At 37.9% G+C, this 18,954-nt stretch overlaps 1 protein-coding gene across 1 annotated transcript in view; it reads right to left on the bottom strand.

The window, feature by feature from the left end:
* Positions 1-18,954, bottom strand: part of RALYL (RALY RNA binding protein like) — a gene marked incomplete at its 3' end in the record, with an annotated part of 458,402 nt that overhangs the window by 34,139 nt on the left and 405,309 nt on the right. Inside the window, exon 7 of the mRNA XM_079722141.1 lies at positions 16,375-16,547. Coding sequence (XP_079578267.1) covers positions 16,375-16,547 — 173 coding nt within the window. The remainder of the gene's footprint in view (positions 1-16,374; positions 16,548-18,954) is intronic.

Genomic DNA, 18,954 nt, shown 5'->3' with positions numbered 1-18,954 from the left:
ATTGCAACAAAAGGAATAAAATACCTGGGAATAAACATATCTAAGGAGACAAAAGACCTGTATGCAGAAAACTATAAGACACTGACTAATGAAACAAATTAAAAATGACAGAAGCAGATGGAGAGATATACCATGTTTTTGGATTGGAAGAAACTACATTGTGAAAATGACTATACTACCCAAAGCAATCTACAGATTCAGTGCAATCCCTATGAAACTATCAATGGCATTTTTCACAGAACTAGAACAAAACATTTCACAATTTGTATGGAAACACAAAAGAGCATGAATAGCCAAAGCAACCTTGAGATAGAGAAACAGAGCTGGAGGAAGCAGGCTCCCTGACTTCAGACTATATAAAAAACTACAGTAATCGGGCTTCCCTGGTGGGGCAGTGGTTGGGAGTCCGCCTGCCGATGCAAGGGATGTGGGTTCATGCCCTGGTCCAGGAGGATCCCACATGCTACAGAGCATCTGGTCCCGTGAGCCATGGCCGCTGAGCCTGTGCGTCCAGAGCCTGTGCTCTGCAATGGGAGAGGCCACAGTGGTGAGAGATACACGTACGGGAAAAAAAAAAAGCTACAGTAATCAAAACAGTATGGTACTCATGCAAAAACAAAATATAGATCAATGGAACAGGATAGAAAGCCCAGAGAGAAACCCATGCACATATGGTCACCTTATTTTTGATAAAGGAAGCAAGAATATACAATGGAGAAAAGACAGCCTCTTCAATAGGTGGTGCTGGAATAATTGGACAGCTACATGTAAAAGAATGAAATTAGAACACTCCATAACACCATACACAGATATAAACTCAGAATGGATTAAAGACCTAAATGTTAGGCCAGACACCATCAAACTCTTAGAGGGAAACATAGGCAGAACACTCTATGACATAAATCACAGCAAGATCCTTTTTGACCCACCTCCTAGAGAAATGGAAATAAGAACAAAAATAAACAAATGGGACCTAATGAAACTTACAAGCTTTTGCACAGCAAAGGAAACCATAAACAAGATGAAAAGACAACCCTCAGAATGGGAGAAAATATTTGCAAATGAAGCAGCTGACAAAGGATTAATCTCCACAACTTACAAGCAGCTCATGCAGCTCAATATCAAAAAAAAAAAAAAAAAAAACCCAATCCAAAAATGGGCAGTAGAACTAAAGAGACATTTCTCCAAAGAAGATATACAGACTGCCAACAAACACATGAAAGAAAGCTCAACATCACTAATCATTAGAGAAATGCAAATCAAATCTATAATGAGGTATTACCTCACACCAGTCAGAATGGCCATCATCAAAATATCTACAAAATATAAATGCTTGAGAGGGTGTGGAGAAAAGGCTACCCTCTTGCACTGTTGGTGGGAATGTATACGGATACAGCCACTATGAAGAACAGTATGGAAGTTCCCTAAAAAACTAAGAATAGAACTACCATATGACACAGCAATCCCACTTCTGGGCATATACTCTGAGAAAACCATAATTCAAAAAGAGTCATGTACCAAAATGTTCATTGCGGCTCTCTTTATAGTAGCCAGGAAATGGAACCAACCTAAGTGTCCATCAACAGTTGAATGGATAAAGAAGATGTGGCATATATATACAATGTAATATTACTCAGCCATAAAAGGAAATGAAATTGAGTTTTTTTGTAGTGAGTTGGATGGTCTTAGTGTCTGTCATACAGAGTCAAGTAAGTCAGAAAGAGAAAAACAATACCATATGCTAACACATACATATGGAATCTAAAAAAAAAAACCAAAATTATGAAGAACCTAGGGGCAGGACAGGAATAAAGAAGGAGATGTAGACATTGGACTTGAGGACATGGGGAGGGGGAAGGGTAAGCTGGGACAAAATGAGTGAGTGGCATGGACATATATACACTACCAAGTGTAAAATAGAAAGCTAGTGGGAAGAAGCCGCATAGCACACGGAGATCAGCTTGGTGTTTTGTTACCACCAAGAGGGGTGGGTTACGGAGGGTGGGAGGGAGACGCAAGTGGGAGGAGATATGGGGATATATGTATATGTATAGCTAATTCAGTTTGTTATAATGCAGAAACAAACACATCATTGTAAAGCAATTATACTCCAATAAAGATGTTAAAAAAAAATAAAAAATAAAAACCAGGAGCCAGATCACATGAGCTGCAGAGCAAATCTATAGCAAAAACTAAAATAAAAGCCATATATCACCGCAGGCTACAGTTAGCATTATCTTTTTTTAAAAAGTCATAAAAGGACTTGAAAAGGAATCCTTTTGAATTGAATAAGCCAACAAGCATAAAATCAAAGAAAAATTTAACAAGATGAAAGCGAAGTATGATTCTTCTCAGAATATTACATTTGTTTCCTGAAGGCTTTCTTGTCAAATAAGAAGTGCTTTTAAACAAATCTGACTCTCTAGAGACTTTAAAGACAAAGTTCCATATGAAAGATTATGTTGTTAGAAATTTTGTAATGTTTTTCTGAAAGCTTCACTTGCAAAATGAGATGATAATGATAATCTCAATAATGATAACAATAGCTGCCATTTGCTTCTTAAATTGTGTTAGAGACTTTGTTAAGTGCAGTTCATGAATTATCTCCTTTAATTCTTACTAGAGCCCTATGAGGGGGTGTTATTATTCCAATTTCATGGATAACAATACAGAGGCTGAAAAAAGTTAAATAATGTGTTGAAGGCCAATAGTCAAAACTATTTCTATGGAGTGTTGCCAGGCAAATGACAGGAAGTTCAGCTGAATTTGAATTTCAGATAAATGATAAATATATATATTTTTTGTTACAAGTATGTCCCATGGAATATTGGGGAGATGATTATATTAGAAATTAATTCATTTTTTATCAGAAAATCAAATTTAACTGGTATCTTGTGTTTTTATTTGCCAGATCTGGAAACTCTACTTCTTTCTTACTCCAGAAAAAATTGCATCAGATCACTAGGTTACACTGCATCCTAATCCTCTGTTATGTACAGGCAATTCCTGATTTATTTACTTGAAATTTGTAGGATAAATTTCAAACATCTAGCACAGCATCAAGACCCTTTATGATTTGGACTCCACTTTCCTGATCTCCACATTCAGCAAATGCCAAGGTTCTGAGGCAGGAGCTGAATGGTGTGTGTCTGGAGGCCAGTGTAGCTGTCGTGGGCTGAGTGGGAGAGAACTCAGAGCCACATCAGAAAGGGGACAGGGACCAGATAACACAGGCTTTTGGAGATCACTGTAAGGACATATGTTTCTACTTTGAGTGAGGTGGGAAGTTACTGGTGAATTTAAAACAGAATGACCTGGCTTAAGCTTTAACAGGACCAAAATGGCTGCCGATTGGAGAGCAATGTGAGATGGACAAGGGTGGAAGCAGGGAGGGACTGCAAATATCAGGCAACTGCTCAAGAGGCTGCTTTTCCTGAGCTGTTGGGCTTCAAGGATTTTGTGGGTTCAGGCTGCAAGCTCTGGGTGACAACTTCTAACTTAGAGCTAGACAGAGGGGAATCATTCTTCCAGTTTTAGTGTGGAACCTGGTGTGGCTTCACATTGAGACATGAAAGGAACCCGTTCCAGGTGAACCTTGTGGATGTTGCATCTTTAGGTGCAGAAGAGGCAGCCCTACTGGCGTAGAGCAATGTTCTGTCACAAAAGGCAGCAGCAAAGGCTGCGACAAAACTGTACCCTCAAGGGGAGAGCAGGTGGTAGGCAGGAATCTGGAGCACACAATCAGACATGATCCTGCACACAGCTGAGACACTTCCTGGACACCCCAGAAACAACTGGGAGAGACAAGGCGTAGCCAGGGACTTCAACTATGCAAGAGTTCTTATGACATTGTTAGAGTTTAATTTTTAATTTAACTATGACCTAATTTATACCTACATAGGCATGGAAGCATTAAGGTTAGCAAAATTAAACAAATGCATTTAAAGAACAAACCACAAACACTTAGCAAATTTTAACTGAATGTCTACTTTGTGCTAGGCATGTGCTTCTTAGATATTACCTCATTTACTTTTCACAACAATCCCAGATCAGGCATATATTATTATCAATCCCTTTTTACTGATGAAAGACATAGACAACAAGCTTGCACAAAGTCATGGAGATTTGAACTGCTTCCGTCAGAAATTCAAATTTCACTGACTGCAGACAGAGTTCATGTTTTTAACAACTAAGACATTTAGCCTCCTGGGGAAAATAAAGTTCACCCTAATGAGCTAAGCAGAGTTCTTTAGCAAAAATAAAAATGATTGAAATCAAGGGAGATGCCAGAAGAAATAGTCTGAAACTCACTCTGATGAACATTTATTATAGAAGGATCAGAGCTCCCAAAGAGGCTGCATTCCAAGGTGGGAAGCCAGAGCAGCTATGTCAGCTTATCACACCAATTACCTCAAAGTCTGAGCCATATCCTATTTCTATTGAGAAGAGCTGGCCACTTAGCTGTCATGGCCTTGGCCATTTTTGCCTCAAAAGCATGTCACCCAGGCCAGGTCACTTGCAGGGCACATGCACCATGATTGTTCATCCTATCCCTAACTCCATTAAAATTATGAATGGAGGATTTCTTTATGTCCTTAATATCTGTTGTCAGGAGGATAGGGAAGATAGCATATGATGGATTGACAGAGTTCAAGACGAAGGTTTTGAATATAGACCCAAATCAAACAGGTTAAGTAAACACTTTCTTGCTCCCTTGTGATATATACATCTAACCAATTCAGTTGGCACTACCGTTGGGAATGTGTCTCCCAAGTTCTTTTATGTCCTCTAGCTAGTTTAGTCCATATGGTGATATTAAAAAGAGATCAAAGCACAGTTGATATGGGGGAGAATCCAGGTGAAGGATTTCATTAGGAAAAAAACAAAAAGCTTCAAAAAGAAGGAAACATTTTCAGTCTAGCTCATGAAAGCCAAGAATATTGATCAGAATGCTTTACACTTTCCAGATTTGCAGTGGTGTATCAGAAAGCCTGCTTTGAGTTCTCTACAACTATAGCATTGGATTTGTGGTTCAGACCTTCCCCAATGTGCATAGCAATTCAAGAGTTTGTTAAGCCTAGGTGACTCACTGCTTAGTTGAATGTTTTGTTAAACGCTGAAAGATATATTACAGTGTAGTACTCAGCTTTCATGCCTAAGTATTACACAATCCAGCTAAGTAATTCCACTGTGGATTCTTACTAGATTTGCCTGATTTGATTGCATGTAGTCAGCAAAAGTAATTACAAGTAGAATTCAAAACAGCTCAAATTCTCTAATGCATTTAAATGCTTGGTCTGTCTATAGTTTCCTTTGGGAATTGATGTAACTCTATAGTTTCAAACCTCAGCCTGGTAAAACTACAAATTCCTGAGCTCTTCCCCAGATAATCAATATCAGCATTTTTAGCAAGCACCTTAGGGTCTTTGGATGTGAGTGGACCAAAAATTTTACTTTGGAAAGCACTGACTAGCCTCTCAAAAGTTCCTGAAGGTAGCTGACAGCTCATGATGTCCTCAGGTGTACAGAGTCACCTTTCTCATTCATATTTCCCCATACACCTGGGGAGAGTTCATTCAACCTTTTGAATTAGCAGAGCACTAAGCACTCACTTTTCTATAGAATTTCCATTTTGGCACAGACTACTTCTTTGTGGATTATTTTATTTTATATAAAAGGGGATTACAATTTTGGTGGATATGGAAAAAGTAAAAGAGCTTGAAGGTAAATGTCTTGTGAAGTTTTTAGTAGTTTTATCAAAAAATCTATTCATCTATCTGCCTATCTATTGATCCATCGACCCACCCACCCACCACCTACCTAATATGAAATATCTAATGTATTTTGGATATTAAATATACTTTATGTGATTCCCCACTTGTAAACTACATCTTTCATATTGGTCTTATCATAATAGAGGGCTTTGTATGTTTTGTCTGTAGCTTTTATCCTCAGGTAATTGATAGCCTTCTTTTTTTATTTTATTTGATTTTTTTGCACTTTTTCCTTTTTATTTACTTTTTAAAAAATTAATTAATTATTTTATACAGGAGGTTCTTATTAGTCATCCATTTTATACACATTAGTGTATACATGTCAATCCCAATCTCCCAATTCATCCTACAACCACCAACCCCTGCTGCTTTCCCCCCTTGGTGTCTATAAGTTTGTTCTCTATATCTGTGTCTCAATTTCTGCCCTGCAAACCAGTTCATCTGTATCATTTTTCTAGGTTCCACATATATGCATTAATATACGATATTTGTTTTTCTCTTTCGGACTTACTTCACTCTGCATGACAATCTTTAGATCCATCCACGTCTCTACAAATGACCCAATTCCGTTCCTTTTTATGGCTGCTTAATATTACAGTGTATATATGTACCACATCTTCTTTATCCATTTGTCTGTTGATGGGCATTTAGGTTGCTTCCATGGCCTGGTTGTTGTAAATAGTGCTGCAATGAACATTGGGGTGCATGTGTCTTTTTGGATTATGGTTTTCTCTGGGTATATGCCCAGTAGTGGGATTGTTGGGTCATATGGTAATTTTATTTTTAGCTCTTTAAGGAACCTCCATACTGTTCTCCATAGTGGCTGTATCAATTTATATTCCCACCAACAGTGCAAGAGGGTTCCCTTTTCTCCAAACCTTCTCCAGCATTTGTTGTTTTTAGATATTCTGATATGCCCATTCTAACTGGTGTGAAGTGATACCTCATTGTAGTTTTTATGTGCATTTGTCTAATAATTAGTGATGTTGAGCAGTTTTTCATATGCTTCTTGGCCATGTGTATGTCTCCTTTGGAGAAATGTCTATTTAAGTCTGCTGCCCATTTTTGGATTGGGTTGTTTGTTTTTTTAATATTGAGCTGCATGAACTATTTATATATTTTGGAGATTAATCCTTTGTCTGTTGATTCATTTGAAAATACTTTCTCCCATTTGAGGATTGCTTTCATCTTGTTTATAGTTTCCTTTGTTTTGCAACAGCATTTTAAGTTTCATTAGGTCACATTTGTTTATTTTTGTTTTGATTTCCATTGCCCTAGGAGGTAAAAAACTCTCTTGCCATGATTTATGTCAAAGAGTGTTTGTCCTATGTTTTCCTCTAACGGTTTTATAGTGTCTGGTCTTACATTTAGATCTCTAATCCATTTTGAGTTTATTTTTGTGTGTGGTGTTAGGGAGTGTCCTAATTTCATTATTTTACATGTAGCTGTCCATTTTTCCCAGCACCACTTATTGAAGAGACTGTCTTTTCTCCATTGTATATCCTTGCCTCCTTTGTCATAGATTAGTTGACCATTGGTGCATGGGTTTATCTCTGGGCTTTTTATCTTGTGCCACTGATCTATATTTCTGTTTTTGTGCCAGTACCATATTGTCTTGATTAGTGTAGCTTTGTAGTATAGTCTGAAGTCAGGGAGTCTGATTCCTCCAGCTCCACTTTTTTCCCCTCAAGATTGTTTTGGCTAGTCAGGGTCTTTTCTTCTCCATACAAACTTTAAGATTTTTTGTTCTAGTTCTGTAAAAAATGCCATTGGTAATTTGAAAGGGATTACATTGAATCTGTAGATTGCTTTGGGTAGTATAATCATTTTCATAATATTGGTTCTTCCAATCCAAGGACATGGTATATCTCTTCATCTATCGGTATCAACTTTAATTTCTTTCATCAGTGTCTTATTGTTTTCTGCATACAGGACTTTTGTCTCCCTAGGTAGGCTTATTCCGAGATATTTTATTCTTTTTGTTGCAATGGTAAATGGCAGTGTTTCCTTAATTTCTCTTTCAGATTTTTCATCATTAGTGTATAGGAATGCAAGAGATTTCTGTGCATTGATTTTGTATCCTGCAAATTTACCAAATTCATTGATTAGCTCTAGCAGTTTTCTGGTGGCATCTTTGGGATTCCCTATGTATAGTATCATGTCATCTGCAAACAGTGACAGTTTTACTTCTTCTTTTCCAATTTATATTCTTTTTATTTATTTTCCTTCTCTGATTGCCATGGCTAGGACTTCCAAAACTATGTTGAATAATAGTGGTGAGAGTGGACATACTTGTTTTCCTGATCTGAGAGGAAATGTTTTCAGTTTTTCACCATTGAGAATGATGTTTGTTGTGGGTTTGTCATATGTGGCTTTTATTACGTTGAGTTAGGTTCCCTCTATGCCCACTTTCTGGAGAATTTTTATCATAAATTGGTGTTGAATTTTGTCAAAAAGCTTTTTCTTCATCTATTGAGGTTATCATATGGTTTTTATTCTTCAATTTGTTAATATGGTGTATCACATTGATTGATTTGCGTATATTGAAGAATCCTTGCATCCCTGGGATAAATCCCCCTTGATCATAGTATATGATCCTTTTAATGTGTTGTTGGTTTCTGTTTGCTAGTATTTTGTTGAGGATTTTTGCATCTATATTAATCAGTGGCATTGGTCTGTAATTTTCTTTTTGTGTAGTATCTTTGTCTGGTTTTGATATCAGGGTGATAGTGGCCTCATAGAATGAGTTTGTGAGTGTTCCTTCCTCTGCAATTTTTTGGAAGTGTTTGAGACGGATGGTGTTAGCTCTTCTCTAAATGTTTGATAGAATTCACCTCTGAGGCCACCTGGTTCTGAGCTTTTGTGTGTTGGAAGATTTTTAATCATAGTTTCAATTTCATTACTTGTGATTGGTCTGTTCACATTTTCTAACTCTTCCTGGTTCAGTCTTGGAAGTTTATACCTTTCTAAGAATTTGTCCATTTCTTCCAAGTTGTCCATTTTATTGGCATAGAGTTGCTTGTAATAGTCTCTCAGGATGCTTTATATTTCTGGGGTGTCTGTTGTAACTTCTCCTTTTTCATTTCTAATTTTATTGATTTGAGTCCTCTCCCTCTTTTTCTTGATGAGTCGGGCTAATGGTTTATCAATTTTGTTTATCTTCTCAAAGAACCAGCTTTTAGTTCTATTGATCTTTGTTCTTGTTTTCTTTGTTTCTATTTCATTTATCTCTGCTCTGATCTTTATGATTTCTTTCCTTCTGCTAACTTTGGGTTTTGCTTGTTCTTCTTTCTCTAGTTCCTTTAGGTGTAAGCTTAGATGGTTTATTTGAGAATTTTCTTGTTTCTTGAGGTAGGCTTGTATAGCTATCAACTTCCCTCTTAAAACTGCTTTTGCTGCATCCTATAGGTTTTTGATTGTTGTGTTTTTATTGTCATTTGTCTCTAGGTATTTTTTTTTTTTTTTTGCGGTAGGCGGGCCTCTCACTGTTGTGGCCTCTCCCCTTGCGGAGCACAGGCTCCGGATGCGCAGGCTCAGCGGCCATGGCTCACGGGCCCAGCCGCTCTGCGGCATGTGGGATCCTCCCAGACCGGGGCACGAACCCGTGTCCCCTGCATCGGCAGGCGGACTCTCAACCACTGCGCCACCAGGGAAGCCCTGTCTCTAGGTATTTTTAAATTTCCTCTTTGATTTCTTCAGTGATGTCTTGGTTATTTACTAATGTATTATTTAACCTCCATGTGTTTGTGTTTTTTACGTTTTTTTCCCTGTAATTGATTTCTAATCTCATAACATTGTGGTCAGAAAAGATACTTGATATGATTTTAATTTTCTTAAATTTACTGAGCCTTGATTTGTGACCCAAGATGTGATCTATCCTGGAGAATGATCCATGCACACTTGAGAAGAAAGTGTAATCTGCTGTTTTTGGATGGAATGTCCTATAAATATCAATTAAATCTATGTGGTCTATTGTGTCATTTAAAGCTTGTGTTTCCTTATTAATTTTCTGTTTGGATGATCTATCCATCAGTTTAAGTGAGGTGTTAAATTCCCTCACTATTATTGTGTTACTGTCCATTTCCTCTTTTATAGCTGTTAGCGGTTGCCTTATGTATTCTGATGCTCCTATGTTGGGTGCATATATATTGATAATTGTTATATCTTCTTCTTGGATTGATCTGTTGATCATTATGTAGTGTCCTTCCTTGTCTCATGTAACATTCTTTATTTTAAAGTCTATATTATGTGATATGAGTATTGCTACTCCAGCTTTCTTTTGATTTCCATTTACATGGAATATCTTTTTCCATCCCCTCACTTTCAGTGTGTATGTGTCCGTAGGTCTGAATTGGGTCTATTGCAGAGGGCATATATATGGGTCTTGTTTTTGTACCCATTCAGCAAGCCTGTGTCTTTTGGTTGGAGCAGATAATCCATTCACTTTTAAGGTAATTATTGATATGTATGTTCCTATTACCATTTTCTTAACTGTTATGGGTTTGTTTTTGTAGGTCCTTTTCTCCTCTTGTGTTCCTACTTAGAGAAGTTCCTTTAGCATTTGTTGTAACACTGGTTTGGTGGTGCTGAATTCTCTTAGCTTTTGCTTGTCTGTAAAGCTTTTGATTTCTCCATAGAATCTGAATGAGATCCTTGCCAGGTAGAGTAATCTTGGTTGTAGGTTCCTCCTTTTCATCACTTTAAGTATATCATGCCACTCCCTTCTGCCCTGTAGAGTTTCTGCTGAGAAATCAGCTGTTAATCTTATGGGAGTTCCCTTGTATTTTATTTGTCATTTTTCCCTTGTTGGTTTCAATAATTTTTCTTTGTGTTTAATTTTTGCCAGTTTATTACTATGTGACTCAGTGTGTTTCTCCTTGGGTTTATCCTGTATGGGACTGTGCAGTTCCTGGACTTGGTAGGCTATTTCTTTTCCCATGTTAGGGAAGTTTTTGACTGTAATCTCTTCAAATATTTTCTCTGGTCCTTTCTCTCTCTCTTCTCTTTCTGGGACCCCTATAATGTGAATGTTGTTGTGTTTAATGTTGTCCCTGTGGTCTCTTAGGTTGTCTTCATTTCTTTTCATTCTTTTTTCTTTATTCTGTTCCGTAGTAGTGAATTCCACCATTTTGTCTTCCAGGTCACTTATCCATTCTTCTGCCTCAGTTATTCTGCTATTGATTCCTTTTAGTATATTTTTCATTTTAGTTATTGTATTGTTCATCTCTGTTTGTTTGTTCTTTATTTCTCCGAAATCTTTGTTAAACATTTCTTGCATCTTCTCGATCTTTTCCTCTATTCTTTTTCTGAGGTCCTGGATCATCTTCATTATCATTATTCTGAATTCTTTTTCTGGAAGGTTGCCTATCTCCACTTCATTTAGTTGTTTTTCTAGGGTTTTATCTTGTTCTTTCATCCAATACATAGCCCTTTGCCTTTTCATCTTGTCTATCTTTCTGTGAATGTGGTTTTTGATTCACAGGCTGCAGGATTATAGTTCATCTTGCTTCTGCTGTCTGCGCTCTGGTGGATGAAGCTATCTAAGAGGCTTGTGCAAGTTTCCTGATGGGAGGGACTGGTAGTGGGTACAGCTGGCTGTTGTTCTGTTGGGCAAATTTCAGTAAAACTTTAATCCTCTTATCTGCTGATGGGTGGGGCTGGGTTCCCTCCCTGTTTGTTGTTTGGCCTGAGGCAACCCAACACTGGAGCCTACCTGGCCTCTTTGATGGGGCTAATGGTGGATTCCGGGTGGGCTCACTCCAATGGTACTTTCCAGAACTTCTGCTGCCAGTGTCCTTGTCCTCATGGTGAGACAGAGCCACACCTCACCTCTGCAGGAGACCCAGCAACCCTAGCAGGTAGGTCTGCTGCAGTTTCCTATGGGGTCACTGCTCTTTCCTTTGGGTCCCAATCACATACTACTTTGTATGTGCCCTCCAAGAATGGAGTCTCTGTTTCCCCCAGTCCTGTTTAAGTCCTTTAATCAAATCCTGGTAGCCTTCAAAGCCTGATTCTCCAGGATTTCCTCCTCTTGTTGCCAGACCCCCATGTTTGGAAGCCTGACGTGGGGCTCAGAGCCTTCACTCCAGTGGGTGGACTTCTGTGGTATAAGTGTTCTCCAGTTTGTGAGTCACCCACCCAGCAGTTATGGGATTTTATTTTATTGTGCTTGTGTCCCTCCTACCATCTCATTGTGGCTTGTCTTTTGTCTTTGAATGTGGGGTATCTTTTTTGGTTAGTTCCAGTGTCTTCCTGTCAATGATTATTCAGCAGTTAGTTGTGATTCGGGTGTTCTTGCAAGAGGGAGTGAGAGCAAGTCCTTCTACTCTGCCATCTTGAACCAATTCGAGTTCTTGATAGCCTTCTTGATGGAAAAAATATGATTGCCTTCTTCATTCCCATCGCAAAAATCTCATTAGTGGTCAATCAATAAATATTTGCTAATGGATTTATTCGGAAATGAGTATGGTAACAGTTTGATAGTGTATGTATAATGCGTCAATATAGAGTTCAATTTTAAATATATTCACGTCTTAATTTATAGGCACTAATGAAATACATAGGCATAGATTATTATAGAATCACATATCTTTAGCCCTGGCTCGCTTCTTATAAATTATGAAGTCTAAGTGTATGATTTTTTTACGCGAGGAAATCAGTCTTCTCTAAGGCACTAAGCTACTTGAGAAAAAGAACCATTTACTTAAACATTTCATTTTACACATAAAGCAATAGTTTTAGTTATCTGTACAATTTTGGTAGCACCTGATTCACACACAGCAGGCACCTGAACATTAGTTGAATGGATTGCTTAATGGAAATCGATTTCACTAACTGGATATTTAGATCTAGGTAATGTATGGAGCAGCTTCCCACATGCTCCACAAGGGGTGCCTCCACTTATGGCTGTCCCATTATCACATTTCCTGGATCTCCTTTGCTTCAGATACAAGTCTTGTTTCCCATTCATTTCAGATTTTCTTTGAGCAACTGCCTGAGCACGTGGATGCCAGTTCTCCTTTTGGTTGCTACTGTATGTGCTAAAGACCTAATTATACTGTATCCTTGTTGAATCTGCAATCATACCCACTCTTCAAAAAGAGAAGATTTGTGTTTTTACTTTCCTTTTCAGGAACCAAGGATGATTTGGTTCATGTGGTCTGGAAAAGAGAAAATAGTAGACACCAGAACAGGGAATTTTCTCTTGGGCAATCACTGGGAGGGACTCCCCAGTCTCCACTTAGAATGCAGGGACTGAGTACTAAACTCACCCTCACTCACTGTTTTCCAAGTTTTAGAAACGAAATGAGATACTAGAGATAGTATCCTTACCTCCCATTAGCTAAACCCCCAATTATAATGCAGGAGTTGAGGGAGAAAACCTGAGAACCTCCAGGCAGCAACAGTTCTAATCAGTTACTTTCTGTGTGTTTAGAACATAAACCAAACACCATGGTTTGGCTTTGTTCCCTTGGCTGCATGCTCAACCCTTGCTCTTTCAGACATGGTGTTCCTGGAACACAGACTCACTCAGAGGAAAGATCAAACAAAATGGATTTTAGAAATTTCTAACCTAAACTTACTATTTTGCAGATAAGAAAGTTGAGACTCAGAGAAGTTATGTTTAATGTAAATCGATTGAATCGGATAGTGACAGATCTGGGACTAAAATGGGCCTTGCTATCTCTTTCATGACAGCTGACTTTTCATAGCTGTCTTACTCTTGTACTTCTATCTGATATTTGGAGTGATTTTATGCCCATGTAGATGAGCCATCTTGCATCTGAGCCTCTTAGTTTCTTGAATTCTTCATATGCAGTGACTTTTCTTCTGATCCCACTTCCATCACTCCCTCCCATAGATTTTCTCATCACCTGTCACTCCTCTGAAATATCTCAGTCTCTGAGTATAACCATTGCTTTTCTCTTATTCCTTTCCTTTCCTTTCCTTTCCTCTGGTCCTTAATGGTATAATGACTTCTATTCCCTTCGTGCCTCTATTTTCTCCTTCTCAGCCCCCTCCTAGGTTCCCCTCATTCCCTGTTCAATAGTGGTTCTCAAAGAGAACCCCAGACTGGCTGCATCAGCATGACTTGGGAGCCCGTTAGAAATGTGAATTCCCAGACACACTCAGCATACTGAATCAGAAACTCTTGGAATGGGACACAGAAATGTGTGTTTTAACCATCTGGAATGGGAATTAACAAACTCCAGATTATTCTGATGCACCTTAAAGTTTGCAAACTACTACTCTTTAATTCTTGGTCTCTAGCCTCAACTGGCTATGGACACTAACCATCAATCTTTGTATGTTTTCCAAATTAGTGATCTTCTATGTTTTCCATACTCGCTTCTTCAAATCTTCTCCTTTCTCCTTAAATCTGTGACAATGCCCATCTCTCCTCACTCTCCAGAGATTATCACCTCTGACTTACAGTTCATGCTTGAATTCCCTCAAGCACCTGCCACCAAATCCTCAGGCTTACTACAGTTTGTTGCAATGAAAGAGTGTCCCTCTTCACGTCGAAGGCCAGCCTATATATACACTGCGTCCTAAATTCTTTTCCCGTCAGCACTGGGGACTTTCTTTCTCCTCAGCAAGCTCTCTCTCTCTCTCTCTCCTGGTATCTTCCACCCAATTTCAATTTAAATTCACACACTTAGGGATTTTGATTATAAGTGTGATAAAAGCACTGTAGGGTTTTAAGCAAGGGAGTAGCATTATCTGGTATACAGTTTAAAAAGATTTTTATCCTCTTTGTGTGGAGAATGGATTGCATGGGCTGAAGCAAAAAAGTCAGTTTAGTTGTAGTGGAGATGTAACTAGATTTGGGTTATTATTTGGAGGTAGAATGAATGGGGGAAGGTGGAGAGAATCAAAGGTAATCGTCGTCTTTTTGGTTTTTAACAACTGTGTGGATAATGATGCTGTTTACCAGAAAGAGGAAGTCTGGAAAGTAATAAGATGGCTGGAAAAAAATCAAGAATGTGTCTGGCATGTTAAGTTTCAATTGTTTACTGAACATTTATGAGGAGAGAGGCATCTACTTGAGTTTAGAATTCCAGGAAGAGATGAAAAGTAGAAATATAGATTTAGGAATCTCTGGCCTATAAATAATACTCAAAGCTCTGGTGTTTGACGAATTTACCTTGTGAAAGTGTGTAGAAAGAGAAGGTGGCCCATGACAAAGTCCGGGGTTATTCCCTTATTTAGTGGAAATATGGAGGGAAGGTTTCTAGCACGGGTGAATGAGAATGAACAACTAGTATTCTGAGAAATTCTCCTAACCAGTTTTCAGCCAAATTCTGCTGACAGGTTAATTAAAATAAGAACGGAGAGGCAACCATTGGTAATGGCAACATGGAGGCCTCCAGAGATCTCAACAAAAGCAGTCACAATGAGATGGTGACAACAAAAGTCTGATTAGAATGGCTTGAGGAACTTATGTTGTTGGATTAAAGTCCTGCCTAAGGAGAAGCTGAGAAACTTGTTAGTCTTTCATTCTAGTCCCTGCTCAACAGACTCTAGAAAGCAAAACAGTTCTAAAAATAAGTACTCAAGTCCTTCAAACTGATGCAGACTTTTGTAAAAATAAGGGTGGTTGTTAAATGCTCATATCTGAAAAGTTTATATAAAGGTACCATGCAATTTAAACAGAGCTGGAATGTTAAAAATCAATATAAAATTCCATAAATGAAACTAGAGATAGGGTAGTTACCATGCCAAAACAACAACCACGACAAAATCAGTTAAATAACAGTAGGTATTAAAACAAATTGGAATCTGATATTACCTAGGATAAGTCAAGTTTAATGCAATCAGTCCATAGATACTTGAGAGCTGGCAACACACACACACATATACACACACATTTGCATAATTCTTATTAGTCAGTCCCTTTAAGATAGTATATTTAATTTCATGGCTGATAAAATATGAGGAGTAGCATTCTCAGCAGCATATATTTACCAAGTCCCTGGTGTGTTTATACAGGAAAGAACATCTGGAAATGACCAGTATAATGATTACAACATTGGGAAAACAAAACATGTAAAGAATCAAGTCTCAGTCAAATCCGCAACTCATAAAAACTGGTTATCAAGCAGCACAGGCACTGAAGATGATAAACTGGCTATACACCGAAGGATCCTCTTAGTGAGCAGAGTACAAAGGGCTGTTGGCCATATAACTAATATAATTATCATCAGTGAGTGACACTACTAAATAAGAGGGGAGCCATGTATCGTCCAGTAAATGGTTGTTTTGTTACCAGGATATTATACCCATGTGTAACTGCACAAACACAAGATTCTTTTCATGATGAAACATTTGAGAAAGAGAGTCTTTCATATGAGGCTTTAAATATACCTAATCTCATATATAATATTCCTGTTCATTCATTTATTCCCTCATATTTTAAATTAGCAAAAATATATTGAGCACTTATTATGTGCAAAGCACTGCCTGAGGTTGCCTTAAATATATGCATGTAAGAAAGAAATAAGCCCTCAATAATTAATCTATATTTTAGAATGAATGAGTCACTGACACGCTGGTACTATTACCAAAGGTGTGTGGACACCAAATGTTTAGTTCCTACCAGCTCATGACCCCCATCTTCATCGAAGTCCTCCTCTATCCCATCAGTCATTTCTTCTCCATCGGCATCTGGCCCTCCTTCAGCAGGCTCCTCTGTAGAGTGATCTGCATTCTCTGACACACATTCATCTTGGATCAGCTCTATACTCTCTTCCAATTTCTTCTTCTGAGCTTCTGGTGGAGGGGGGGAAAAAGCAAATGACTACTACTTTGGGTTGCTCATGAGCCATTTGGATAAACCACGAAAAACACAGTCTATGAATGGGTAAACTCTGTACTATTATGTGTGTGAGGAAGATAAAGTAATATTATGTTAAGGTTGAATTTATTCAGTCATGTAAATTATGTTCATATCTCTGTGTATTTACATGTAAGCATAGTATTTTTTAACAGAATTAGCAAAAAATTGGGGAATGCAGATGGTTCTTGTATATAAAGAAACAAAGATTTACATAAACAGATTGATCTTTCTGGTTATATGTAGTTCTTTCTGATAAGGATGTTCTCTCTAAGGAGAAAATACAGCAAAAAAAAAAAAAAAAAAAAAGATAAAAAAAGAAAAAAAAAAGAAAATCAGCTAAAACATAGGATTTGTTCACTCAAGGAAGGAGGATGAAGAAAGCTCTCACTGACAAGTTCAAACCTAAGTGAAGAAGACAAAAAGTCACTGAGGAAAAAAGTACAAAAGCATATATGTTGGCTGTCAACATGTCCATGTGAGCAATCCTTTGATATTTTACTCTAAATTCTGTTGGTAGACGTGGTTAACCACAAGGGTTAAGGATAAAATTCTGGTGTCAGAGAGCCCGCGTTCAATGTCGAGCTTCATCATTTACAAGCTTTGCGATGCTGAAGTGATAAACCCTCCTGTACCTCAGTTTTCTCATCCACACAATCAGGATAGATAGATTTTAACTTTCAGGGCCTGGAGTAGTAAATCAAAGTGTTTAGTTTAGTGATTTGCAAATAGTAAGTGCTCAACAAATGAAGCTATGTTCTACATTAACAGAATTCCCTCTAATGCCAGGGTGTGTGCATTTCATTCACAGAAATTTGCCCAAATGGAAATTATGCTGACAACATAATAATTATTTCCCCTAGTGGTTGGTTTTCTTCTCTTGTGAAAACACCAAGAAACACTGGGAATTGAATAACTGAGATTATCCTATGTACCTCCTTCTCTTATTCCCATGTGTACATGACTATGTCAAAAGCTATGTGTTTTTCACACTCATTTTGATTATTATTATTTTATCAGATGATTATCCCATTATTCGAGTTTTAAAAGATGTTGCGCTTTGAGTTTATTTATTTATATTTTACAACAATAAGGATAGTTTATAGAGCCAAAGTATTTTGGGGTATTCATTCTTGGTCTTTTTCGTAATGTGAGTTAAAAGGAAAATAAGCATTGTTATATACATTTTGACTCAGCACAAATCTTTTCAATCATAACTAATATGTAAAACAATAAATGGATAAACTATGTATAAGTAAGAAGATATCCTCTCCTATAAATTGTTTAAAATTGTAGTAATAGTTACTTAAATAAATACAGGCATATCTCCAAGGAGATATTGTGGGTTCAGGGTTCAGTTCTAGACCAGTTTTTTTCCTGTTCTTTGCTGTATACATGAAACTAACACAATATTGTAAATCAACTATATTTTAATTTAAAAAAAAAGCTGTGATGGACAGACTAGTGAGAGCACTGGAAAGTTTGGAATCCTCTGATATTAATCATGCCCTATGCTCCACCCTGTTGCGTCTGTATCGCTGATACTGGAAGACACATGGATTTGGCTACTCTAGTTTGATCTTCCACTCTTTCTCCTAAAAGAGTTTTTTGTACTTATCACCTGACCCCCTCACTTCTAGCCACTCTGGGTCACTACGTTGGTGGTCCAAATGCCCTGACTCTCAAGTCCTGCTGTTGGTATTAAGAAAAAAAAAGGAATGAAGGTCTGGGATTGGATAATTATTATTCTATAAAAAATGTCCCTAATATTACAACTTTTCCTAAAGTCAAACTTTCTCAATTTTAAGTCATTGTGTTTATTCTTTTGTTATAACACACAAATGGGCTTCTGGTTAAAATTCACATTATATTGGAAATTCATTTGGTCTAGCATATCTATTTCTTCTCTGATGACTTCAGAAATGTATGTTCTCTAAGAACCGTCACTTTTTTTTTTTTTTTTTTTTTTGCAGTACGCGGGCCCCTCACCGCTGTGGCCTCTCGCGTTGTGGAGCACAGACTCCGGACACACAGGCTCAGCGGCCATGGCTCACGGGCCCAGACGCTCCGCAGCATGCGGGATCCTCCCGGACCGGGGCACGAACCTGTGTCCCCTGCATCGGCAGGCTGACTCCCAACCACTGCACCACCAGGGAAGCCCCGAACCGTCACTTTTTGATGTTGAAAGTTATATTGTTTCTTTTTTTTTTTTCTCTAGAAAATCTCTGGTCCAAAAAGTGTAATGGATTTTCAGAGAATATATGTTGGAACAGATCTCGGAGTTGTGTAGTCCTCATTTGGCTTTGTGTAACAATTTACTTCAGTTATCTTTGGAATCCAAGT

Source organism: Hyperoodon ampullatus (genome assembly GCF_949752795.1).
Source record: "Hyperoodon ampullatus genome assembly, chromosome: 17".
Lineage (NCBI taxonomy): Eukaryota > Metazoa > Chordata > Mammalia > Artiodactyla > Ziphiidae > Hyperoodon > Hyperoodon ampullatus.
The sequence above is the reverse complement of the archived record's forward strand: the minus strand, read 5'-3'. Positions and strand labels throughout refer to the sequence as shown.